The 27,955-nt window shown below is 37.6% G+C and overlaps 1 protein-coding gene across 2 annotated transcripts in view; it reads right to left on the bottom strand.

The window, feature by feature from the left end:
* LOC124614053 (tyrosine-protein kinase Abl) overlaps positions 1-27,955 on the bottom strand; it is a 445,084-nt gene that overhangs the window by 109,847 nt on the left and 307,282 nt on the right. For both annotated transcript variants that reach the window (XM_047142887.1, XM_047142888.1), the window contains exons 4-7: positions 26,739-26,880; positions 22,782-22,912; positions 12,752-12,836; positions 7,330-7,507 (exon numbers count right to left, since the gene is read on the bottom strand). In XM_047142887.1, the coding sequence (XP_046998843.1) occupies positions 7,330-7,507; positions 12,752-12,836; positions 22,782-22,912; positions 26,739-26,880 (536 nt within the window). The remainder of the gene's footprint in view (positions 1-7,329; positions 7,508-12,751; positions 12,837-22,781; positions 22,913-26,738; positions 26,881-27,955) is intronic.

Genomic DNA, 27,955 nt, shown 5'->3' with positions numbered 1-27,955 from the left:
AGGCAATTCCCATGGCAGAGGTGTTGGCCAACTTTTGCAGGATGAACTAGGATCAGAATACCAGGTCACCAATTTTTTTTAAACCTAGTGCTGGTCTGGAGCAGGTGACCAAGGATTTAGGATCACTTTGCAAAGACACCGTGGTTATAGTGAGTGGGACAGTTAATAGTATTGACAGAGATCCTGGGTACAGTATAGAGTGTGACCTGGCAAAGGTTGCATCAGCATCGAAGCATACTAGTGTTGAGTTTGTATCTGTTCTTGGGCACCATGACCGATCTCATTTGAACTCTTCTGTCAAGAGAGTTGATTTGGAGTTGGAATGGTTGCTTATGCCAGGTTGATTCTCTCAATAGGTGGGATTATACTAGGCATGGCCTTCACCTCAACAGGAAGGGGAAGGGTAAACTGGCTGGGAAAATAACAGGTATGTTGAGGGGGGGGAGGCACTGTCATGAATGATAAAATACCAGTGGTTACAGGGTTCAGAAAAGGCCCTTTTTTAGGGTAGCGAGGACAGAAAGAAACCAAATTTTTAGGAGAGGTTAGGACTGAGACAAACCTTCAGTTTGAGAAAGAAACCAAATTTTTAAGAGAGGTTAGGACTGAGACAAACCTTCAGTTTGAGAAAGAAACCAAAAAACATAATTCTAGCTTATTACATCAGCATAAACAGCCATTGGTTAAGAATTTTCAACTGTCAGCAGATATTTTAACTCTACCCAATTTTAACTCAGTCAATGTGAAATGTCAGCTATCTTTTTTGCATCAAAATATTCGAGGACTGAGAAATAAAATTAATTAATTAATTATCTGCATAAATGAATTAGAGTCTTCAAACCCAGCTGACATAATCTGCCTCTCTGAACATCATGTGACCACTGGTATACAGGGTTTAGGTTAGCATTTCACTTTTGTAGATCAGAAATGGAGAAAAGAGGAGTTGCCACACTCATCAGGAACTGTCATAAATTTAAGAACATAGACATTCATAAATTTTGCCTAGAACAGCATATGGGAGCATGTGCAACAGAAGTAGAATTTCACAAAAAATCCTTCATAATATTAAGTGTATATCGAGTACCTGCAGGTAACTTTAATCTGTTCATAAACCACCTTGAAGCTGTACTGGCCCATTTAACAACCAAAAACAAAGAAATAGTGGTTGCTGGTGATTTCAATGTAGATTTCCTTAAAGACTATCCCAATAAGAACTTCTCTGAGTTAGTAACACTATCATTCAACTTAAGTCCCCCTGTAAATATCCCCACTAGGGTAGCCAATTGTTCACAAACAGCCATTGATAATATCTTTATAGACAAGTCCAATGAACAAATTTATATTACAAAACCAATAGTCAATGGCCTCTCAGATCATGACATGCAGTTCCTTCTGCTAAATGTTAATACTGAACAGGATATAAAATCTTAAAATCTGAGCTCAAGAGGGTAATCAATAAGCAAAAAATTGATTATTTTAGGACACTCCTCAGAGACATTCACTGGACTGATGTTTACAGTGCTCATGGCATGAACGAAAAATGGAACACTTTTGCTAATAAAGTGCTTACCTTATTCGAACACTGTTTTCTCCAAAAACTTACCAAGGTTAGAGAAAAGTCTACAAAGAAGCCATGGATTACTCAAGGAATAGGGATATCTTGTAAAACAAAAAGAAAACTGTATCTGTCAATCCGAAACAATTCTGATGTTGATGCTATAGCACATTACAAGAAATACTGCAAAATATTAAAGACTGTAATATGGACATCAAAGCAAATATAATACAAGGAAAATATAGTAATATCAGATAACAAAATAAAGACAATATGGGATAGAGTGAAGCAGGAGACTGGTAGAACCAACATGAAGAGGGACAAATAGCATTAAGAGTAAATGATACATTGGCGACAGATGTGTATAGTGTTGCAGAACTTTTTAACAAACATTTTATAACTGTTACTGAAAAGATGGAGTTGTCAGGTTCTGTAGATGTTGCTATGGAATACCTCAGACCAGATATTTCAAGTAACTTCCATAATATGAATTTGACCCTCACTACCCCAGCAGAAACACAAAGCTAATTACAGAATGTGATTCTGAGTTAAGTAACATATTAAACTATCTGTGTAACCAGTCGTTTATCTATGGAATATTTCCTGAATGGTTAAAATATGCTGAAGTTAAGCCACCGTTTAACAAGGGAGATAATGAAATAGCAACAAATTTCCGTCCAGTTTCACTTTTGCCAGCATTCTCAAAAATTTTAGAAAAAGTAATGTACAATTGGCTTTATAACCATCTTATCTCAAATAAGTCAAAGTCACAGTTCGGATTTCTAAATGGTTCTGATATTGAGAAGGCTATCTACACATGCTTAATTCATTAGATAAAAAATTGCAGGCAACTGGTATATTTTGTGACCTGTCAAAGGCATTTGACTGTGTAAATTACAATATCCTTTTAAGTAAATTAGAATATTATAGTGTAAGAGGAAATGCTGCAAAATGGTTCAAATCTTATATCACTGGCAGGAAACAAATAATAATAATAATAATAATAATAAAGATTTTATTGTCTTTAGGCCATTACAGCAATTGACAACGTCAAATGAAGTTTTAATTTATAATACAGTGAGATAAGGTATTGCCTACAGAAATATTTTAGCTTATATTACAATAAATGTACAGTGGGTCATCTGTTGGATTACTGCATTTTACAGTTGAAGAATTCATTGACATCATAGAATGGGTGGGCAATAAACCATTCATGCAGTCTTTCTTTGAGTGTATGATCAGGAAGATCCTGTATAGCATGTGGCAGCTTATTAAATAGTTTGTGCCCTGTGACTTCATAGCTATTTATTGATTTTGATAATCTGTGGTAAGCCGTGTATATGTGTTTGATGCTTCTTGTGTTGTAATAATGTACATTTTCTCTACATTTCACATCTCGTAGGTTCTTCTTTGTAAGGATTAAGACATTGTATACAGGGTGTTACAAAAAGGTACGGCCAAACTTTCAGGAAACATTCCTCACACACAAAGAAAGAAAATATGTTATGTGCACATGTGTCCGGAAACGCTTAATTTCCATGTTAGAGCTCATTTTAGTTTCGTCAGTATGTACTGTACTTCCTCGATTCACTGCCAGTTGGCCCAATTGAAGGAAGGTAATGTTGACTTTGGTGCTTGTGTTGACATGCGACTCATTGCTCTACAGTAGTAGCATCAGGCGCATCAGTACGTAGCATCAACAGGCTAGTGTTCATCACGAACGTGGTTTTGCAGTCAGTGCAATGTTTACAAATGCGGAGTTGGCAGATGTCCATTTGATGTATGGATTAGCACGGGGCAATAGCCGTGGCGTGGTACGTTTGTATCGAGACAGATTTCCAGAACGAAGGTGTCCCGACAGGAAGACGTTGTGCTACGGGAGAAACAGTTGTTTCCGTACATGTACAGCGTGTGCAGGCACTATCAGCAGTTGATTGGCCTCCACGGGTACACTTCTGCGAATGGTTCATCCAACAATGCGTCAGTCCTCATTTCAGTGCAAATGTTCTCTTTACAGATGAGGCTTCATTCCAACGTGATGAGATTGTAAATTTTCACTATCAACATGTGTGGGCTGACGAGAAACCGCACGCAATTGTGCAATCACGTCATCAACACAGATTTTCTGTGAATGTTTGGGCAGGCATTGTTGGTGATGTCCTGATTGGGCCCCATGTTCTTCCACCTACTCTCAATGGAGCACGTTATCACGATTTCATACGGGATACTCTACCTGTGCTGCTAGAACATGTGCCTTTACAAGTACGACAAAACATGTGGTTCATGCACAATGGAGCTCCGGCACATTTCAGTCAAAGTGTTCGCACGCTTCTCAACAACAGATTCGGTGACCGATGGATTGGTAGGGACGGACCAATTCCAAGGCCTCCACGCTCTCCTGACCTCAATCCTCTTGACTTTTATTTATGGGGGCATTTGAAAGCTCTTGTCTACGCAACCCCGGTACCAAATGTAGAGACTCTCCGTGCTCGTATTGTGGACGGCTGTGATACAATACGCCATTCTCCAGGGCTGCATCAGCGCATCAGGGATTCCCTGCGATGGATGGTGGATGCATGTATCCTCGCTAACGGAGGACATTTTGAACATATCCTGTAACAAAGTGTTTGAAGTCATGCTGGTACGTTCTGTTGCTGTGTGTTTCCATTCCATGATTAATGTGATTTGAAGAGAAGTAATAAAATGAGCTGTAACATGGAAAGTAAGCGTTTTCAGACACATGTCCACATAACATATTTTCTTTCTTTGTGTGTGAGGAATGTTTCCTGAAAGTTTGGCCGTACCTTTTTGTAACACCCTGTATATAGAGGTTTATTACTGTCATAATTTTTTTGTTTAGTAAATAAGGGTTTGCTGTGAGCCTTATGTGAAGTATGTGTAATTCTCCTAATGGCTTTCTTCTGCAATAGTACGATGTTGTGTATATGACTACAGTTACCCCACAATATAATGCCATAGGATATTATACTTTGGAAAAACGCCAAATAAGATTATCTGACGTATGTTTGAGGTACACAATTTCTGAGTTGTCTTAATAAATAAATTACTCTAGATAGCTTACTACTAATATAGTTTACATGTTAGCCCCAGCACAGGTTTTAAGATCATTAAGATTGTTACTGCTATGAAGAAAAGTTGCATCATCTGCATACAATACAGTGGTGGATCTAATAAACGAGGGGAGGTCATTGATCATTATCAGAAACAGGAAGGGGCCCAGTACAGACCCCTGAGGCACACCTACTTTAACATTTTCTATGTTTGACATTTTCTTACCAACACAAACTACCTGTTTACGGTTGTTGAGATAAGCTTTTAATAGTCTGAGACTGCTTCCTTTGATGCCGTAGAATTGTAGTTTCTCTAGTAGTGGTGTGTGCTCGACACAGTCGAAGGCCTTGCTTAGATCACTGAATGAGACCTGAGCAAAGCCTTTTTTCTCAAAAACAAAAAAGGATGTAACTGACTACCGTGTTGATTGCATCAATGGTCGATAGATTCTTCCTAAACCCGTATTGTGTAGCATTAATTATTCCTAGATTCTCAATGTGAGATGATAATTGTTGGCACATGATGCATTCTATTACCTTGGAGAATGCGAGTACTATTGAAATAGGCCTGTAATTAGATGGAGAGTCTTTATCTCCCTTTTTGTATACTGGGACGATCCTAGACAGTTTTAACTCATCAGGAAAATATCCCTCAAGTAAGCACTTTTTTATGCAATGGATTAAAGGGTACAGAATGCAATCACACACCTTTTTTTAGCAGGTTGCATGATATGCCATATATATCTAAGCTATCAGATGATTTCAGTTGTTTTACGACCCCTTGTACAAACCTAGGTGATGCTTCGGAGAAGGTTAGCATGCTTGTATTTAGTGACTGTCTACCCCAATTTTGGGAGAGTAACTCTGATCAACTAATGTCTGGTTTGATAATTGTGTCTCCTATTTCTTTCACCGAATTAATAAAAAACTCATTGAGTGTTTGAGGTGGGATATTAATTTTGTCTTTTTTTTTTAGTATTTGTGGCCGCACTGTTAATTACTTTCCAAGCGGTTTTGCATTTATTGGTGGAATTACTTATGCTGTTGGCATTTTAGGTATTTTTGGCTTGCAGGATGGCTTTTTTGTATTCATTCCTGCATTCCACATTGGCTGGTTTGGCAAGGGCGTTATTAGGAAAGAGACATGTATCAAGCTATCAGGCATCATCCAACTGGTAACTAATTACATGTGGGGTCCCACAAAGTTCCGTTTTAGGGCCCTTACTTTTTCTTGCGTTTATCAATGACCTTTCATCAGTAACATTACCAGACGCCAAGTTCGTTTTGTTTGCCGATGATACAAACATTGCAATAAATAGCAAATCAAGTGTAGTCTTAGAAAGATCAGCTAATAAAATATTTGTGGACATTAATCACTGGTTCCTAGCCAATTCTTTGTCACTAAACTTTGAAAAAACACACTACATGCAGTTCGGAACTTGTCTGGGGTGTCCCACGAGTACGTGCCTAACATATGATGACAAGCAGATAGAAGAAGTGGACAGTGTTAAATTCTTGGAATTACAGCTTGATAATAAATTCAACTGGGAAAAGCACACCACAGATCTGCTGAAGCATCTTAACAACTCTCTATTTGCAATGCGAATTGTGTCAGACATAGGGGATATAAAAATGAAAAAGCTGGCATACTATGCTTACTTTCATTCCATAATATCATATGAGATTATTTTTTGGGGTAATTCATCAAGCCAAGCTAAAGTTTTCTGGGCACAAAAATGCGCAGTAAGATTTATATGTGGTGTGAACTCAAGAACTTCCTGCAAAAGCCTGTTTAGGGAACTAGGAATAGTAACTACTGCTTCCCAATATATTTATTCTTTAATGAAATTCGTCATTAAAAATATATGACAATTTCAAACCAACAGCTCAATTCATGGAATCAATACTAAAATAAGAATAATCTTCACAAGGATTTAGAGTCCCTTAGTCTTGTACAAAAAGCTGTGCATTATTCAGGAACACTAATTTTCAATAACTTGCCAGCAGGCATAAGAAGCTTAACAACCAATGAAATTCAGTGTTTAAGAGAAGCCTAAAGGATTTATTGGTGGCCAACTCCTTCTATTCCATTGATGAATTTCTCAGTTTTAGCTGTGCGTGTGCATGTGCGTGTGTGTGTGTGTGTGTGTGTGTGTGTGTGTGTGTGTGTGTGTTTTTTAAGTACAATCTAACTTCTGCACCATTTCAGTGCAGTAATGTGTTCATTGTAAATAAGTATTATAGTAGTTGTATTACATGTTTATTACCTTATAAATAAATAAATAAACTTTATTTTAAATTCAGTGCACTAGTATTTGTAAAATGATCCTTTCATATAGTGTTCATTAAAAAATGAAGATCATTCCACTTGAGACCTGTGGAATGGTACATAAGTTTATTTGTTTGAGTTGTAAATATTTGTCATGTATTGTTGTTTTTATGACATGTTCTACATCCTGGAGGACCTCCTCACTCCGGATCAATTGGAATTAAAGTAAATCTAATCTAATCTGATGTATTTAGAGTTTATGCATTTTCCTCAAACACCACACACACACACACACACACACACACACACACACACAGCTAAAACAATTCAATTCATGCAAAGCTATCATAGAGAGCAGAATATTCCCCCATCTTTATTTACTTCAAATTCTTGACTTTTCCTTAAAAAAAGTCCTGTAGATCATAAAAACTCACCTGTGTATAAAGCTGCGGCTTTCAAGATAGCTCATACCACTAGCAATCTGGGTGGCCATATACATCAAAACAACAGCTGTTATATGCTCCTTACTTCCAGTGCGCAGATAGTCCAGTAAATTACCCTTGCTCATGAACTCTGTTATTATATAAAAAGGAGGTTCACGGGTACAAACACCTGTCAAAAACAAACAAGAATATTTTTAAATATCATCATGGTATGAAAAAGAACTAAAGTTACAAAATAACAGTGTCAATAAAAAATACAAGAAATGAATGGAGATAACTTGAAGGAGACCAATATGACAACTTAAAACCTGGGAGGAAAGACAACTTAGCCATTGTCACTCTCAGCTATTTAAAACTATTGTTTTGCCCGAGTCTAATAATTATAAATTCTTTTGCAGCTCTGCAGCAAAAAGAAGGTGAACGGGAACTGTTATTTTTATCACTGTCAATTTGGTACTGACTGATGCCTGTCAATTTTCAACATCAAACGAATGAACCAATGATAGATTTCTTTACCACTTTGCTTAGATTACACACCATATATGAACAATGGAAAGTCCAGGATGGAATAACAGTAATGTGGAAAGGATAAACTGCTAGTGACCGCATAGAGAAGGCGTTGAGTCACAGAGAGACACAATGAAAAAGAAGAAAAAGAATGCTAAAAATATTTCAGGTTGTCAACAAAGTCCTCCTCCAGAAGTAGAGGGGGGGGGGGGAGAGAGCCCAAAGCCCCCCCCCCCTCCCCCCGAGGAAAAGAAGCCCACCAAGAAAGAAAAAGAGACCTCCCACCACCACAAACACACACACACACACACACACACACACACACACACACACACACACACAAAATCACTGCCATCTCTGGCACTAAGGCCGAACTGAGTCTGAGATGAGCAGCAATCTGGGGTGTGGGTAGTTGGGGAAAGAAAAAGTGTGGCATGGGGACAGGGAGGTGTTGCAGGGTAAGGGTGGGGAAATATGCTAGTGTTGCTTGTGGGAGGGTGCAGGGACATAGGGGGAGAGAGTGGGGACAAGAGAAGGCTCCTACATGCGGCATTGGGAGGTTATACAGGAGGGGGGAGGAGGAAAGAGAGGAGGTAAGTACAGCAAGGGAAGTGTTATGTAGGTGCATCGGTGGGATAGAGGCGTGTGAGATATTGGAATAGGAGCAGGATTGGGGACAGGCTGGTAGAGGATAGAGACTAGCAAAGATTGAAGCCAGAGATGTTACTGGAACAATGTATCACGTAGAGTTTCCACCTGCACAGTTCAGAAAAGCTGGTATTCCAGAATGAAATTTTCACTCTTCAGCAGAGTGTGCACTGATGTGAAACTTCCTGACTGATTAAAACTGTGTCTTGGACTGAGACCCTAAATTGGGACCTTCACCTTTCACGGGCAAGTGCTCCATAGCTCTAGAGAGCTTGCCCGCATACGGCAAATGTCTCCAGTTCAAGTCTCGGTTCAGCACACTAGTTTAATCCGCCAGGAAGTTTCAAAGTTGGCACTGATGGGAAGAATCCAGGTGGGACACATTGTCAAGCAGTCATTAAAGTAAGCACATTGTAGTGGCCAGCATGTTAAGCAGCTGGACAGTCCTGCTGTCTCCTCGTTACAGCTTGGTGCTGGTCATTAATCAAAGAGAGGGCTTGTTAGTTGTCATGGCCACACAGATTGTGACACAGTGCTTGCTGCTAAGTCTGGTTGTTTTCACAGGTTGCACTGCCTTTATGGAGTACGAGATACCCGTGACAGGAATGGATTAGGTGATAGTGGGAGAATGGGACAGATCTTGCATCTAGGTCTACTGCAGGGGTATTAGCCACAAGGCAAGGGGATGTCAACAGGAGTGCAGTAAGGATGGACAAGGATATTGCGTAGATTGCATGGGCGCCAGACACTGTGTGAGGGGTGGGGAGATAGTGGGGAGCATATTTCTCCTTTTACAGCATGATGAGAGATGCCACAGTTTTGACTACCTTCTCTTTTTCATTGCAGCTGTCTGCAATTCAATGTGGTGATTAGCAACATGGTGAGTAGCAATTTATCCTTTCCATATCATTATTACAACATATTTGATGGTTACAATCAATTTCAGTGGCCGATAGCAACAGCAACTTTTTGTATTTATATTTTTGAGTCACTTACAGAAATCGTCCATTATTTTCTTACATTTCCATTCAGCACAAGTGAACAATGATAATGTACTAGCTTTGGGATTTCTATCTCTACATTTACTGAATCAAAGAACTCAGGCTTTTTTGTTGCCATTACATCTAAGATATTCCTTTCTGAATGGGTTGTCAGACTAACTGCCAATAATAATTTCTGGAAAAGATATTTAATGCAATGTCTTAATAGTTTCTACCTGAAGAGTTATTCCAAATGTCTGCATCTCCCTGTCTATATCTGACAAATTTTCATTTTTTTCATTTTGTTTAAGCATACTCAGAGAACTAACATTCAGGACAATTATCTCAGGAGTTTGACTCTCACCTTCTTATGACTTCTGCATTTTTATAGCAATAACGACACTGATACACTTGGCTTGCTAGTATATATTCATCTAGAATTTCAATTTTGCTGACACAAATTTATATTTTCACCTATCTTTCTGTGCCAAGCATTATTAAGATCACCACAGCATGCAAGTAACACAGGAATCTTATTCAAATTTTCCCCTTATCACACTCTCCTTATTCGTCAATCTTTCCTCTTCAAAATATATTATGTGACATGTTTGTTCATTTAAGCTTAATATGATCTGATGGGAAAATTTCGTTTCCTCACCTATTTTGAAAACTGCAGTATATTAATTTGAGGAGCAGGAATAAGCAATATTTAGCATGAACTCAAGTGTTTAAAAACTATGAACCATTACTTTCTTATGCACTTCACACCTATTTACTTATTATACATAAAATCTGATGGGATCCAAAAGTCTGAAATTCATGAACACTGAATTTCTCAAATTGAGAGAGTAATAAACCAATAGTGAACACAATACTGGATGTAATAAGCTTCTGTCTTTTATTTAGTGTTCCATAGATATGCTTGTGTTATCTCCACATAATGGTGTTTTCAGTAGTCTGTAACATTTAATGACAAGCCCCCTGCCTGAAGAAGATTGCCAGTTATAACTGTCTTATGTGTGTGTTCTGCCGCTGCTTTGCAAGTAATTTTTTATCTATTGAATTAAATTATTTCATCAATGATTGATTGTTTTTGTTGTTACACTGAATAATGTGCTCAACGAACCACAGTGAATGAGATCTTTGACCAACAGGATTTCTCCTCCTCCACGAGAAAACTACTGAATGACAAAAGGTATACACTGGCAAAATGGGTTAGCACTTTCTTTTCTTTCTGCCTTCCCTTCATTCTCCCTTCCTCTTGCTCTTTCTGTATTGAAGTACTCAGCAAGGGAAACAAAATGACTGAAATTCTTATGTTCCTAAGGTCTCTAACACAATTCATCATAAAATATTTAATAACACCATAAGTAAGCAATGTGCAAGATGATGAGTTCACGTCACAACTGGAAAATGGAGTAAAAAACAATCTTGACATCACGTTTCAGTAAAAAAAGAAAAACATGTATCAAATGTGAAACAAACAAAACTCTGTTTATATATGGTAAGATAATAATAACTGATAAATTACTACTAACTATTGGCAGAGAAAATCAGCCTAGTGCTCATTTCTGTATGGTGTTAGGCTGTGATGAAGGGGTCTGTTAGGCATAAACGTGTATCTGTGAATCACCTAGAAATTGAGAAATTTTATGTCTGGTCTCCAGCTGCTTGCACACAATACTCAATGTTTTTCTGGCAGTTAATGTTTCTCTTCTAGCTGTGCTTTGTGCACCACTTCACATAAAATCATGTCTATTAATGCACCAGTATTCAAATTCCCCTTGAGATTGATTACTGCTCTGCTTTTCTTATTTATGTACCATACCCTGTCAGTTAAAAGTTTTGAGATTGAGGTAATAAAAAACTGATAAAAGTTAACATGGTGGTTTTAACGCTGCAAGTGTTCTAAGTAGTCCCCCCATCCACACTTCAGTACAGTGCACAGGTTTTTCAATCGACCACGTCAAACTGTCAGGAGTCCTCCTTTGGAATGCTGTTCAACTTACGAGTCACAATGGCTCTAATGTCTATTACATTGTTAGAGCTTTAAGCCACGATGTGAATTTCTGCATTTTTTGTCTTTCTGTGGTTAGATCATATTGGTAACACTAAGTCTCGTCACCTGTGACCATTTTTTTACAGAAAAAAATTGTCTGCGTTTTTCATTTCAATCAAGTTACAGCGTACATACATGTTTGTAATTTTTGTTTGTGAGTCAAGGTATGTAGGACAAACTTTCCATACACTCTTCTCTTCTTCAAACTGTTCTGGAGAATGCCCTGCACATCTGATTTAGGGATGTTGTCCCACTGCTGTGTGTGACACAACAATGTTGACAGACTGTGGTTGAACATCCACTACTTAACACTGCCTGCTCACAAATGACTAGCTGAATGCACAATGTGTTGTTTACTGTTGTTAGTTCAAGCTGTCACCATAGTTACTATGCTGATGTTACGTACACACCACGAATAAAACAAATCTCACAACTGGGAAAAATTTATCAAAAAACAAAGATGATGTGACTTACCAAACGAAAGTGCTGGCAGGTCGAAAGACACACAAACAAACATACAAACAAACATACACACAAAATTCAAGCTTTCGCAACAAACTGTTGCCTCATCAGGAAAGAGGGAAGGAGAGGGAAAGACGAAAGGATGTGGGCTTTAAGGGAGAGGGTAAGGAGTCATTCCAATCCCGGGAGCGGAAAGACTTACCTTAGGGGGAAAAAAGGACGGGTATACACTCGCACACACACACATATCCATCCACACATATACAGACACAAGGCTTATGTCTGTGTGTGTGTGTGTGTGTGTGTGTGTGTGTGTGTGTGTGTGTGTGTGTGCGCGCGCGCGCGAGAGAGTGTATACCCGTCCGTCATATGACCGACTAATATGCACAGCGTGTGATGTCTCAACTAATAACGAGAACAGAATAATAAATTCGGAGCACTACTTTTCAACATGTCCTCATATAATTAATTGTCAGTAGTAACAAGATCTAAGTTGAAATATTTAAAACAGGTCTTGAGAACTTTACATTTGATGGGAATGAAATGCACTATTTTATGCAGAATGCACTATTTTACGAAGAATTTGAGTCACTGGTTTTGTGTAGTACAAGGTGAGTCAATATAAAATCTTGTGTTTCCCTAAAATAGCAAATAGGATAAATTGTAATATTGAAGGGAATGACAACAAGAAGCAAGCATTTAATATTAAATATACACAAATAAATTTCATAAATCTGATAATCCCTAAGAAACTCACCTAATAATTGAACCAAATTAGGATGTTTCATCTCTTTCATGATGGCAGCCTCTTCTAGGAAGTCTTTTAATGCCATGGTGTCTTCCTGTAATACAGGGAAGTGAAGCAACCACAATTTGGTAAAGAGTTATTCAGTTAAACAACAACACCTCATTCTGGTTTCCACCATAAAACACATTGCACAAGAAAATTTAACAAACTCCAACAAAAAATTACAATGAATATCTATTTTATTCATATATATTACAGTATATTCTGTCAAAGAACACAGCTGCCACACTAGATCCCACAGGGTAATTTCCAGGTGAACACAGTTGCAGTCTCATTCTGATAGTCTTGTAATAATTATCACTCAAAGACTGTTTACAATTAGAATACAGTAACAACTTAATTAAACTAAAATTGAGGAGTCATGTAACTGACTACCGTGCTTACTGGCCACATCACCCCCTGCCCACCTTCCCCACCTTCTCTACCCATCAAAATTTTAATGGCTCAAGCTGTCTAAAGAAACACATTAAAATAGCTCAAGAATTGTAGCATACAAAAAAGAGAAAAAGCAGAAATACTAAACATGTATGGTGCCATTCAAATATAAATACTAGACAGATGTTCTGAAATCCAATTTTAAAACGTTCACTTTAAATCTGTGAAGCAAACAAGGAAATTTCATTCTGTAACTAGTGACATAAATACACACACAAAATCAAACATGAAACATTATACTAGGTTACAGAGCTGACAAGTATCATGCAATTTTGCTCAGTCCCAAGCAGATTTATCACCACAACATTTAAAAATTGACACTGGATATCAGTAAGAGTTTTTTCTCATGATATTACTTATTAACAAATGTCAGTTTCATCAAATAATAATCACTCACACTGACAGGTTATTTACCAAATAGACTAACAGTACTACTAATGTTGTTCTATATTTCTGCATTTATGGCTAATGACTGAATTTTATTACTGTGTTATAAGCTACCGTAAAAAATTTTGCTGCAGTACACTTAATCATTATGAAAATGTTTTGTGACTTAGTGTGTGGTAGATGCAACCTAAACTATCTTACATAGATAAAGCATTCTGCAAAATGAAATATCATAGTCCAAATCATTAATTCCGTAACATTTTATTTCCTTCTTGTTGAGGCAAGTTCTGTAATCTAGATAAATATAAATCAGGGTGACTACACATCTTCAACAAAGAAATACACCTGACCCGAAGGCCAGCATTTACTGTTACACTAATTTGGTTGATTTGTATACTGTTACCTGACCTATCTTTGAGGGCTACTGATAAAAACCATACTGTTTAAAACTTTCAGATCACAGACTTTGTTAAAACATCTTAGTGCAGTCTTTATATGGTGATTTTAACAGCCTGCACATGCAAAACACATATACCTATATTATGGTATGGTGGCTTTTATAATGACACTTCTTTAAAATTATTTACTTAGTTGTTTATTTTGGGGAGGGGAGGAGGCAGTGTGGGGAGAGGGGGACAGAGGCTACTTTTCCAGTGGCACGAAAATGAAGATGTCATCAACGCTCTAAACCTAGTTCAAGAGGTACCACACACACATAGGACTAAGAAAATTATATACAAAAAATGATTATCAGAAGCAGTATGTGCTTCTAAGTTGTATCGGATTATTGCCGAAAAGTTTTCAGGCCTTAAAAGAAAGACACTTTATCCAAGGATAAAGACTTCTAAAACATTATTTGATTTTCACATCATACAAGATGTGACTGAAAAGTAACAGGATTTTTTTTAAAATTTTGTGGGCTTTATATATCCAATTCTCATTTTTTTATGTTGGTACACATGTTCCTAAAAAAAAAATTTAAAAAAAATAAAAAAAATTGAGAATTGGATATATAAAGCCCACAAAATTAGAAATAAAAATCCTGTTACTTTTCAATCACATCATGTATGATGTGAAAATCAAATGTTGGTACACATGCTCCTTTCAGAAGGATGTAGGTTGCAGTAGGTACTGGGAGATGAAGAAGCTTGCACAGGGTAGAGTAGTATGGAGAGCTGCATCAATCCAGTCTCAGGACTGAATAAAACAACAACAACAACAACAACAACACATGTTCCTAATGTATGTTTACATTTTCAGCTGTTTTGAGTATTTAGTTTGACAGTTGAAAACGTTGTATGTGTTTTCAAGAGCTTGGCTTGAAAAATGGAGTAAAGTGCAGCACCACATTCAAAATGTTGACTGTGGATTTTGAAAAATCTACTATGATAAAGACAAGAGTTTACAATTGGTATAAATATTTCAAACAGAGTCAAGAAGACATTGAAGATGACAACTGCCATGGACACCCTAGCACAACAATATGGAAGAAATAAAAAACTTGTTCTGGAAAACTGCTGGATCACTAACAGAGATGTTGCAGATAATGGTGATGGCGTATGCTTTGGCTCATGCTGAGCAAATTTACACGTGTTGGGCTTGAAATATGCAGCATGCACATTTGTTCTGAAATTGCTGAATTTTGACGGAAAACAATGTCATGTAGAAATTGGTCAGGAATTGCTGAATGAAGTTGACAATGATCCAGACCTTCCAAAGAAGGTTGTAAAAGATGACAAAACATGGGTATACAGGTATGACCTCGAAACAAAGGCCTAGTCATCCCAATGGAAACTGTTTGAGGAGTGAAGATAAAAAAATTCAACAATTCTGATCACATGTCAAGGTTCTTCTCATAGTTTTCTTTGATTATAATGGGGCAGTGTGTCATGAGATTTTAATCCCATTGATAATCTCTCTGATCACCTTTAACAATACTCCAACTGTGAAGAATAGCACCCACACAAGTTGGTCAAAGACCACAACTTCTTGTGGCGTAAATGGTTGCCTCCTACACCGACACGCTTAAGAGTTCATTTCGTAATTAACTGTAGCTGTCATGTACACTCATAGAAGTGGTGTTTACTGTCAAGACTAAAAGTGACTAAATTTCTGTCAAATAAAAGACAAGATTAGTGTTTGGAGCTCAGTTCAGATTTGTGATGGATGAAAAAGGCAACCTGCCATGTGTCTTCTGAAGGAACCATCCTGGTATTCATTCCACTCAATTCAGGAAAACCACGGGAAAATCAAATCGATGCCTGGACTCTGAACTGAAAACTGAATCCTGGTCCCCCACAAATGATAATCCTGTGTCAAACTTGGCACCAACTCTCATGGTTCACTAAGTGAGCTTATGTATCTCCAGCAAATGACCAAATTAGAAAAGTGTAGCAGTGGGTATTGTTAACTTTTCTCTAAAAATAAATCCACTTGACATTCACAATAGTTGTCTTCAGTGTTAAACTGAGTATAATGAGTGTTACTGTAATACATAAATAAGGAATGTGTATTTAAAGTGTAAATACACAATTACTATTATACTGTATCAGAAGCTACATTACATCTCCAATTTCCACTTTTTCTTGAGTAGTAGCTTGAATCAAACAGAAAAGCTGCTGTTGAAAAAAATGTATGAAAAGCAAGGCCAACACTTTTACAAGGTGGCAACTCACCACAGCAATACTGAAAACTTCAAAGCTATATAATACCTTCCCAGAAGGAATAGTAAATTTTAAAGATCTGAAGTACCATAAGAAACATTGATGGACAGCTACTGTATTTGAATAGGAGGTAAGGACTGATCTGCATAGTTACTTATGCCTGGGGGTGAGGCATTCTAAAAGAGATTTTTCATTGTAAGTGTGTTAATTTTCTTCCTGTAGCAGCAGCAATAAATTCTTCATAAGAAGAGAATTGTTGGGAATTTACCGCTGACTCAATAGTCAAACAACTCAAAAACTACAACAGGTATTCATTTAACAGAATTCATGAATTAAAAAACATATGTACGATTAGTAACTCCACTGAGAAAAGGTACATGTATAATACAATGTATCATATGCAAAAGAACCTGATTGTTGTCCACTGCAACACAGTTCAGCAACATGGAATTTATTTGCTCACTCTGTGCTGTGCTGCCACGCATGAACAGATCTCATCTGCTCCAAGCTTCTCATCCACTCTGCATGTATGCACAGAAGTGTCATCCTGTGTCACACAGGGTACAGTATAGTGTAATGTTCTGGCTAAAGTGACAGCACTCTTGTGAAGTTGTTCTGCATTTTTAATGTACTTGTAAAACCTAATTAACTAATGAAAATATGTTGGGAAATCATGTAAAGATATTATTTGAGGGTGCCACACACTTTCCTAAGAAAGTTCTTCCAGGATAACATCACTGCAATCAATAATCAGTACTATAAGTGTTTGTATAAGTTTCTTTTTCAGGTCATGAGGGAATAGCTTTTAACAATTTGTAGGGCACGGAGCAAAGCTGATGGCTTCTTGGACACTGTAGTTTCATGCTTAGTCCAATGTAGACTTAAACCCTATATCCTGCAGCCATTTTAGTGCAAATGGGCTAGTATTTAGATTCTTTATAACTGCCTTGAGGTTTGTTGGTTTTTTCACTTGGATACAATTGTAGATCGACAGCGTACTTGTGGTATTTGCAGTACGACAGAACTGATAAACATCATTTATGCACAATGAAAAGAGTACAGGACCTAATATTGAATCCTGAGAGACCCCTGAGACTACCTGCCTCCACTGTGACTTTCTGGTGCTGGACACAACGAATTGCTGGCAATACATCAGGTGTGAGTGAAACCACTGAACTGCACTTGCCGAGAAATTTAGGCTGCTGAATTTGGCAAACAAAATGTCAAAAGTCAAAATTGTCAAATGCTTTGCTGGAGTTTAAGAAGCATATGATAGTTGCCTCTTGTGCATCCATGGCAAGTTTCAGATCATATGTTACCTTTATTAAGGCAGATGATGTGCTGCGATGTTTATAGAAACCTGATCGGTGTTCGTCTAGTAGGTTGTTTGTGGTTAGGTAGTTTGTTAGGTTGTCATGGACTACATATCGTAAGGCCCTGAACAGTGCAGGAAGAATGCAAATATGTTAGTAACCAGAGAGCACTGTGACATCCTTTCTAGGCAGTAGCTTAACAGGCCTCAGGGTAAACACCTGTGGTTAAGGAGTGGTTGTAGGTATCTATTACAGTGGGCAGTTGTGGGTCAACAATAAGCTGCATCATTTGGGCTGTGATGCCACTATATACAGAGGATGCCCATCTGATATGCATGATGAAAGTACTTTCATTCCACCACTACACCACACATTACTATAAGAATATTTTAACTGCAGAGATTGTTACAACAGTAAGATCACAAAACAACCAGTAAGATGTTCATGAACACGATGATTCATTATGTGGTGATCAAATGGTGTTTGTGTGAAGAAGCAATGTTAAGTGAACTTGCTTGTAGACTTGCAGTTTGGATAATTAATTAGAAGAAAACATACTTTAAGAGGACACATTACAATAGGGAAATAAACAAATGAATGCACATTTCGTTGTATCTGAAGTCAGATGTCAGCATTTTTCAGGGCATTAGTGAACCATGCCCAATGCATTAAAGGAAAATGAACTTTTATTTTAATGAAAGTGTCGGTGTACATTGTGTTGGAAATTAGCTTGTATTTGTTCATTGTGACTGTAAAAAAATGAATGATTAATTCTTCACCCGTATTTAACTATATTACTTTAACATTACATCAGTTTTTCTTGGAAGAGTAAAATACGGACTTCGTCTACCTTTGCTTTGAATCCCTAATTTCTCCAAACGTAAATACTGTGAGCTTAGGTGGTGACTTACCTACAGCTAAAATTGTCACTTGAATACTTGAACCATTGTTGGTGTGGTAACGGATCACTTTTTTTTCCTTGTTACAAAACTTGGTTTCCTATTTCCGCAAATAACAAGTTTTATATGGATAACAGTATTTTATTAGTACAATTCTTTATTATTACAACCAGCAAGTACGTTTTTAATGAATTGAATAAAAGTAATGTGGTATTTAAAGAATGAAAAATACCATGGAGTCTTGACTACTGGGCTTGTGAAAACAAAATGGGACAGGTGCCGAATGATGTGTCACTTACGACAAAACGTTGTTGAACTGGTCTTTAACACATTCAAGACATCGACGAGAGTGATGGCCTAATGAGGCACTTAACCTGCAATATGTGGAGTGTCATAGTTTAGGCTGAAGATTTCTGTGATGTTCTGGAGACACTTTCTGTACCATGACTTGGACCCACCCATTCAGGTTACTGTTTACGCAACCATTCTTAGTCACCAAGTGTTATGCTGTCTTCTATATTTTCATTGTGAATGTGCTGTGGGCATTCCTTTCTTCCAAGATGACACAGCCATCTTCACAGGGCTGCACACATACGTATAGTGTGAACCAAAACTCTGGCAACAAAATTCCGGAGGTTGTTCAGTGATATTTTCTCAGGATTTTGGTTAAAGAAACCCATGGTGTTCAGTGGATCGTTGTAGAGTAATTGCATTTCGTTTGATTTATTGCCCTCATTTGTCTTTACACCTGCACTGCACTGAAAATGCTTGTATAACACTGCAAATGTCGACAGTATGCACAGTGTGTCTTGTTTGGAAACACTTGTTACATTCGCTCACTTTACTTGTTGATAACACTAAATCCCTCTTTATTCTTTGACTTTATGACTGCATTGGCATTGCTTGGTTCACTTATATCAAAATACTCACAAAATCTTACTGGGCAACCTTCGAAATTTTGTCAATAGAGTTCAGGTTCATCCTATATGTGTAAGGTGTAAAGGCAATAGATTTACACTCATTTTCAGGTCTCTCAAATCCCAAACTAACTTCAGATTCTGGTATTCTGTGGATCCCCTAAATTACTTCAGAACAGTGGGAGAATGGTTCCTTCAATATTGCCAATATCTCATTTTATTTGTGACAGTAATTGAGACAGTGTTCAACACAGGCCTTAATTGTCAGTGTGATATTAATCACTAACAGAAAACACTAATTTTCCCCTTTTTTAATGTATCTAGTTAACCATCAACTGACACGAGCCTCAAATGTACCTACAATTTCTTAGGCATTCACGCAGTACAGTAAGGTTACAATGTCATTTCTACACCCTTTCTTGTTAAACTGAGTAGCCAAAAGTCATGGGAAGGCACTGGTTGTGATGCCAATAGTGAGACACTAAGCATACCAGCTGCAGAAGTATGAAACCAGAATTTTCCTACAGATGGTGCTAGACGTCAGTGTAGGGCCTGTAAGACCACGTCTGCAGCGCCATCTGCTTCCTGTAATGGCTGATGACGAATGTCAACAAACAGTAACCCAACTTCCATACACTGGTATCTGTTTCAAATCCGTAAACATGTCGAGTTTTGTGCCTATGAATAAAATTTGCAGACAGCATTGGTTTCCTGTTACCACAAGAAGAAAACTGCTGCAGAATCGCATCGAATGCTTGTTAAAGCTTTCGGCAAACATGTTCTTGGGAACACACATTGTTTTGAGTGGTTCAAAACATTCAAAAGTGGTGATTTTGACATGAGAAAGAATGAGCGTGGGAAACCACTGAAAAAGTTTGAAGACAACAAAGTGCAGACCTTCCTGGTTGAAGATGATATTCAAACTCAACAGGAACTCGTGGAACAATTGAATGTGACACAGAAAGCCATTTCTCTTTGGTTGAATGCTACGGGGAAAGGTGCAGAAAGTGGGAAAACAGGTTCCATATGAACAGAATGAAAGACAGCAAGTAAACTGAAAGACCACTGGTGACATGCTGCTCGCCAGGTACAAAAGAAAGTCATTTCTCCATCGAATAGTGACAGGCGAATAAAAATGGATATATATTGAGAAATCATGGATGAATCCAGGCAAACCATCAACATCCACTGCAAGACCAAATCGCTTTGGAAAGAGGACAATGCTCTGTGTTTGGTGGGATCAGAAGGGTGTCATCTATTATGAGCTGCTAATATCTGGTGAAACCATTAACACTGATCACTACCAACAGCAAATGATTGATTTAAATTAAGCATTACATGAAAAATGACTGGAATATGTAAAAAGGCAACACAAAGCCACATTGCTCCATGATAACGCTCAATCATACACAGAAAAACGGGTCAGGTAAACGATTGAGGCATTCAGTTAGGAAATCTAGGGCATGTGGCTTATTCTTCAGACTTGGCTTCATCTGATTATTATCTACTTTCATCACTGGGACACGCTCTCGCTGAACAATGCTTCAATTCATATTAAAATGCACAAAAATGGTTGCTGATTGGTTTGCTTCAAAAGAATTGTCCCCCCCCCCCCCCCCCATGGCATTCATAGCCTGCCAGAGAGGTGTTTATCAGCTTCGAACAACAGACATGTAATTACTGCAAACAAATTCCAGTTTCATACTTCTACACCTGGTAGACTCTAGATGGTGTTGGAATGTTTATGCAAAGATATTAATCCATGCATCATACAGTCTCTTCTTCTTATTTTTCTTCTCTGTCTTTTCCTGTTTCTCTATGGGTTTGGCACTATTATATGGTTTTTGGCAATGGTATTAACAGTTGGTGGCTGAAGCCCTTCCTGACATAACCCCCCCAATCACGGAATACGTATACCCCATCAGTCTGTTTCTGGATTGAACATTCAAGTGTGGGAACATTTTCTAACTGTTTATGTAGGGTGTATCTGAGGTGGGACACGAGTATCAGCCAGGTATTTACCAAGTTGGATGTGGGAAACTGCCTAAAAACCAAATGCAGCTGGCCAGTTAATCAGCCCTCGTCGTTTATCCATGAGGCAGATTCCATTTATCTTACAGTGTTACCCACAATTGCTAATGTGCTGGGTTCACCAAGCATACACAGATATTAACAGCAAACCATAATGCTTGAAAGGGTTAAGATCAGTTAATCAGGAGGCCAAGCAATGGTGGTGCAATAAAAGAACGGTGACATCACAAACCATCTTGCTAAAGCTTGTCATCACCTTCATGGTATTTTGAGCCATAGCAGGATGCAGATGGTGAGCAAGAAAGTTCATATGATGTGCACATATCATTGGTCCTTACAAACTGACAATGAGACCTAATCATGAGCATGTGAACACAGCCCATGCCGTAATTGTTCCACTGCCTGCCTGAAGTCAACATTGTTGACACATGAGATCCATAGCTTCAGGGAGTTTGTGCCACACACTCACCACCTTGGGACAACTGAAACTGGGCTTCATCAGACCATGCCACATACTATTGTGTGGTTCAGTGACTATATTCACACACCCTAGCAGTCATTGAGCTCTGTGTCGAGGTGTCAGTAAATAGACATGAGGCAAACAGCAACTGCTGAAGCCTATGCTGTTCATTTGTCTCCACACAGTTCTGGTAAAAATGGATTCCTGAAAATCCACACTCAACCTGGGAGTGATCTGGAACAGCAGACCACACACCCATACCCACACCCACACACAGACGGAACTAAGTAGATCTCCATTTTCTACCTATGCATTACATTTACTCCAAACAAACAGAAACCATTTCCCTAAGCTATGTATATCTTAACACAAAATATCAGTATTAATTTTATATTTTAGTCAGCTGTTCAAACTTAAATGTACATTTAATCAAGGACAGAGAATGTATGTTTAATGAATCAGCTTAACTTAACAAAGCATTGATTGTAGTATGTATGATTTTACCCACACTAAGCTGAAACATAATTAAATAAAATGTTCTTAACCACCACAGCAACAGAATGCACCAACTTACAGCCTACTAGAACATTAGCATCATTTCCATAGCAAAAAAATAATGGCTGAATAATAAAAATAATTTATGGCATAAGGCAAGCTGCTTCAACACAATTCTGCATTGTTTAATTCTGAGTACAATCTACATCTCATTAGAGCTGATTAAAATAATACTGTAAAATTGTGTTTGTGTTATCTCAGATGTCAATCTCATTACAAAGTAAACAGTATTTTTAAAGTATGCTGTAATAACTATGTATGTGATGGGTGGAGAACAGTAATTTGTGGCACTGTATGTCCACAAGGCACATACACTCACCTTGAGTGTCTTGACTGCAACAGTTACATTGTAACGTTTCCAAACTGCCTCATACACATCACCATACTGTCCTCCGCCCAATTTATGTCGCATGACGATGTCTGTGCGGTTGATCTCCCATTCATCGGGTTCTGGAACATGTAATACTTTGATCATAAAGACTGGTGGGAAGTAATATAGAGACCATTGACATCTGTAGCTTTTGGAGTGACAACTTTTAAGAAATCCTATTGCCAAGAAACCTCAACATGTTGTATCACATGGAATCTGTCCAAATAATCTGCTGGGATCCAAGCAAGATTGCATGAAGGTACCAATTTCAAATATATGCAGACAATGAGCAATAGCTTATATTCTCGATCGAATTTATTTACATTAGAAAATCAATGCATCCAAAATTATTTCCCTTGTCAAATTTAACTGTGCAAAAATAATAATGGCAGTAGCAAAATGATAACTGAGCAGGAACAAAATCATTCTATTTTGCATTCATATGCCTGGGTGCTACATATAAAATCATGAGAAGCATATCCATGGCATAGAAGTGCAAGTGATTCAAAGCATAAGGATTCTAGAATTTGTGTAGAAAAGGGCTACATCATAATTTTAAACAGGCTTTGAGGAATATGGAGGACATACAGATTAACTAAAACATAAAAAGAACTAAGTTACAACCAGAATATCAAATTTTCGATTCACATCTTGGAAAACAAATCTGAAAGGGGTAGAATCACTACATTTAAAACAAGCAGAAATGGGTAAAAGCTGGTCTGAAGATAAAATTCTAAATGCAAATTATTTTAAAAAGTAACAATGCAAAGAAGTGGCACATTCTTTCATTCTCTTAAAGATAAATTCTAAATGTTTGACAAAGTACGGTTCTATATTCAACCTAAATTATGGCACCCATGTGCCAATACAAATGAGAGCACGTGGGGGGACCCTGGTCACTTTGGATGTTCACTCCTCAGTATGTCAAACTGCTGCCTGCAAATTATGAACAACTTTCAAGGAAAGTTAGCAAGAATATATGACGGAAAAGATTTCTACATATTTTGATTCCATATGATGCTTTGAAGACTCTTAATATGGACACACTGCAACAGTATTTGATATAATTTTTGCTTTGTAACAGCAGCGGCACCTGTCTTGTTTGTCTCACGAGTATATTAACCATCATAGATTAGACAAAGAGATCAAAATGTTCAGACTGCTTGACCCGAGTAAGGATTGGTTAGAGGTTATGGGGCGGTCATCAGTTAGAAATTATACAGAAGGAAGGCGAAGGTGAGATAAGAGAGGAGGTAGTCGGGTGCAGAGGTAAGGAAGGAAGACGGGCAGAGGGAACAGGAAGGCAGGCAGAGGGGTGGAGGAGTATGGGGGATGACAGGGGTAAGGAAAATCAAACTCATACCTCCAAATTTTCTCCCTTATGTTAGATATATATCTGTAGAACAACAGTATCTACATACAGAGAGTCAATTATTAGCTGATGTCAGCCTACAAAGCCAAAACTCTTTAATAATTTTGTGAAACACATGAGAAAAAAAAAAAGAATTATCTCTGTAACTGAATATTCTAACAACATATTTATGACTTATTTGAATTGGATAATATACTGGTGAATACACATGTTTCACTGAGACTTACAGTTTGCAATAACCACTATTAAATACATGATTTGTGAAAACTTTAACCAATATTCAACACTTAACTAAAATCCGTGTTAGGAAATAATCATTTGAATCATTAATAGTGTTTCTGTTCTACAGTGCTGAATTTCAGTCAAGGACAGTGGTAATGAAACTGCACAATTTGTAATGAGACACTGAGCATTCAAATACTGGTGGAAATCTTAGGTATGCAATCTAAAAACCATATCTAGTAATTCAAACAACCAAAAATGTTATCAGCTCCCCAGCCACTCCTCCTGCCACCACAATAATCTGTATTTAATATTTTACAAGTGACATACACTCTCCCCAGTACAACAGCAATAATACATATCCATAGTTTGAGACAGACAGAAAAAGATGAATGAAGAGGAGGAAGGATGTGATCATGTGGGAGGAGGAGGAGGAGGAGGGGGGGGGGGGGGGGGGAGGAGAGGACGTGAGAAAGGAAGAGGAAGTAGAGAGGAAGTTGGGAGGGGTGGGAATAAATGGAAATGAGATATAGAGAAAGAACGGTACACAAAGCAGCATGAAGCTGAAAATAAGTTCCTTGACAGTAAGTTACCAGAAGCCCTTAGCTAATATAACTTTGCCGGTGCAGTTTCACCACTAGTATTAAATATGTTGTCTGTATAAAAACTTCTTGAGTTGTCATTCGTACCCACCGTGGTTCAAAAACATAAAACAGCACTGATATTATTTCTACCAATATTGCACTTGAATTAAGTTACTTTTTTTTCTAATGAGATGTGAACCATAAAGAGTTCCTTTCAACATTCCAAAAGTTTTTCCTTGTCTTTTTCCATTCATTCAAATAGGATATCAAATTCAATCTTAAGATATATACCTTTTCTGTAAATTTTTTTGCTATAAATGAAAATGACACTTTGCTTACTGTGATGATGATTTAGAAATGCATGCCTTAAACAGCTGCATGAAAGAAATGCTGTCCAACATCACCGTATTAAAAGTAGTGCCGAAACCAAGCAGCTAGTAGATACATGGGAATTAAAAAAAGCTAAGGTGATGGCTGACCCTTTAATTTATATACAATAAAATGACACATACAAGACCTGTCACTTAGAGCTAATACAATGCCTAGACTGTTTATTGGTCTCAATTTTTGAAATTATTTCATTGTTGGTTTATAAAACGCAGAACTTGAAGCAACAGTTTAATCACATACCAGTATCATAGTAAATAAAAATTACAAAGAAATAAAATGGTTGGTCAGTACCCAGCTTTATCAGGCAGAAGCACAGTACTGTCAATACACACACTTAAAAGGTGAAAACTAGTTCTTGTTTTTAAAACTATTAATTCCTTTCTCAGGGAGGGGAGAGAGACAGACCAGTGCAGATTAGAAAGTAGGGGCGGGATATTCTAATCCCATGATGGGAGGGGCCACCCACTGTGAGGAAAAGGAGAAAAAAGATGAGGAATGAGGAGAGGAAGACGGAGAGCAACAAAGACAGTATATTAATAAGCACAGTGCTAGAAGCTGCAGACAACAGATAATTTAAGGACAGAGTAAGAAATACAGATAGACAGAGGAAGAGAAATGAGAAGTGAAATTAATAACAAAATTAAAAACTGAGGAAGTAAGAAACATATTCAAAATCAGAATTGCTTTTCTCCAGTTTTAAGTGTGTCAATCAGAAATGCTGGAGGTTTGCATTCTGAGGTAGGTACTAGTCAACCATTGTCAAGCTTTTGCAAGTCAGCTTTCCTTTTGATGCAATTAAATAATCAAATACACTTTTAGAGAATACATAAGGAACTGGTCAACTTTTAGTTGCTTTCATGTCCTGCATGATAATTTGTTAGATTAACATAATGGGTAAGCTGCAGTTTTCACCAAAATTCTGTTGTATGCCCAACACTTTCATATTATCACATTAATTTCACTATCACGTGAGAATAAACTTGTTCATAAAAGCAGACCCATATTACTAGTATACTACTACAAAGGAAAAAAATGTATCAGTCTGTAATAACATATTAAAACAGGTTGTGACAGATATTCTACAACAAATTTCTCAGAAATATATTTCCTGCCATCTCTCACAGCATGAGCACAACATACTGAAATGCACAGAAACAAAAAGATTACATTAAATGGACTTTTTAAAATTAGTAACAAAATTAAAATAAAACATGTTAAGGACCAGCCTGGTTAGTTTCCATGTGCACCATTTTTCATGCCATTAGTTGCAGAAGCTCATTCTGAAAAAAATATTTTGGCACTAACTTGATACAAGTGGTATGTGAAGGGAACCCCCACCTGGGCTAAGGGCAAACACAGTCGGTTTGTTGTGTTTGGGAGCTGGGTATAAAAGCTGCGTAATAAGGCCATCTGCATGCATCGAATGGTGATGAACCAGTTCTGCAAGTGTGTTGAACTTGCTCTCTGTTGTCACATACACCTGCAAGCAATCGTAAAGAAATACAAATTAAACTTACTAAATAGATCAACACTTATATCTGGTAAGAAATTAACAATCACAAAGCATATAGTAGAAAAAAGGATACATCTGGCAGCATGCAAGAGAGAGATATTTTCAACTCTGCTGCTACTATGAAATTTTCGAAGTACTGAATAAAATTTCACAATGCTCTTGTATTTTTATTCTGAAATTATTTTGTATGTTACATTCATAGCTCTGTAAATCATGGAGGCAGGATCATCATCATTTCTTTTGGACCTTTGTCCCATTTCAACGCAGGGTCGGCCTTGTTACTATGGATTTGGTGATGTTAGTGTCAGAGGGTGGCGGATGCCCTTCCTGTCGCCACCCCATACCCCCCAGGATGAAATTAGTGTACTCCAGCTGTCTGTGACTAGTGTAAACCATGAAATAGTGGTAACATTTTCAAATGTCTGCGAGTCATGTAACTGAGGCAGGACGTGGGGACTGGCCTGGTATTCACCTACTGTGATGTGGAAAACCACCACATAATGAAAAATGGCCAATTATGAGAGTGGGGAATCTTCCACACGAGACTACAGTAGCAAATTGCCCTTCTATGAGAGGTTAACAAAGAGAGTGAAAAATACAGGGTACCTCAAAAAGTACACTATAACTTCAACGTTTTATAACTGAGGCAGGACTGTATGTTGCACTTGTCACCAAAGGTGCACACATTGAAATTGATTGAATGACATAAAAAGCTGGAGAGATAGCGTGTCACCCAATCCAAATATGGTGTGAATATCTCAATCAATTTGGATGCTGTAACACGTTAAATTTGTACTGTACCTTTTGAGACAACCTCTAATTGTGAAACTTCCTGACAGATTAAAACTATGCACTGAATTGTGACTTGAACTCAGAACCTTTGCTTTTCACAGGCAAGTTCTACCGACTGCAAAAAATAATTGTGACGAGTGAGTGAAAGGTACCAATTAGATAGTGTAGGGTCAAAAAACACCACCGACTTGATCTGTCCCCATACAATTGTAATAAACTTCTCAATTAAGTTTTCCTTTGCATTGAAAGT

Source organism: Schistocerca americana, chromosome 4 (genome assembly GCF_021461395.2).
Source record: "Schistocerca americana isolate TAMUIC-IGC-003095 chromosome 4, iqSchAmer2.1, whole genome shotgun sequence".
NCBI classification, from domain to species: domain Eukaryota; kingdom Metazoa; phylum Arthropoda; class Insecta; order Orthoptera; family Acrididae; genus Schistocerca; species Schistocerca americana.
The sequence above is the reverse complement of the archived record's forward strand: the minus strand, read 5'-3'. Positions and strand labels throughout refer to the sequence as shown.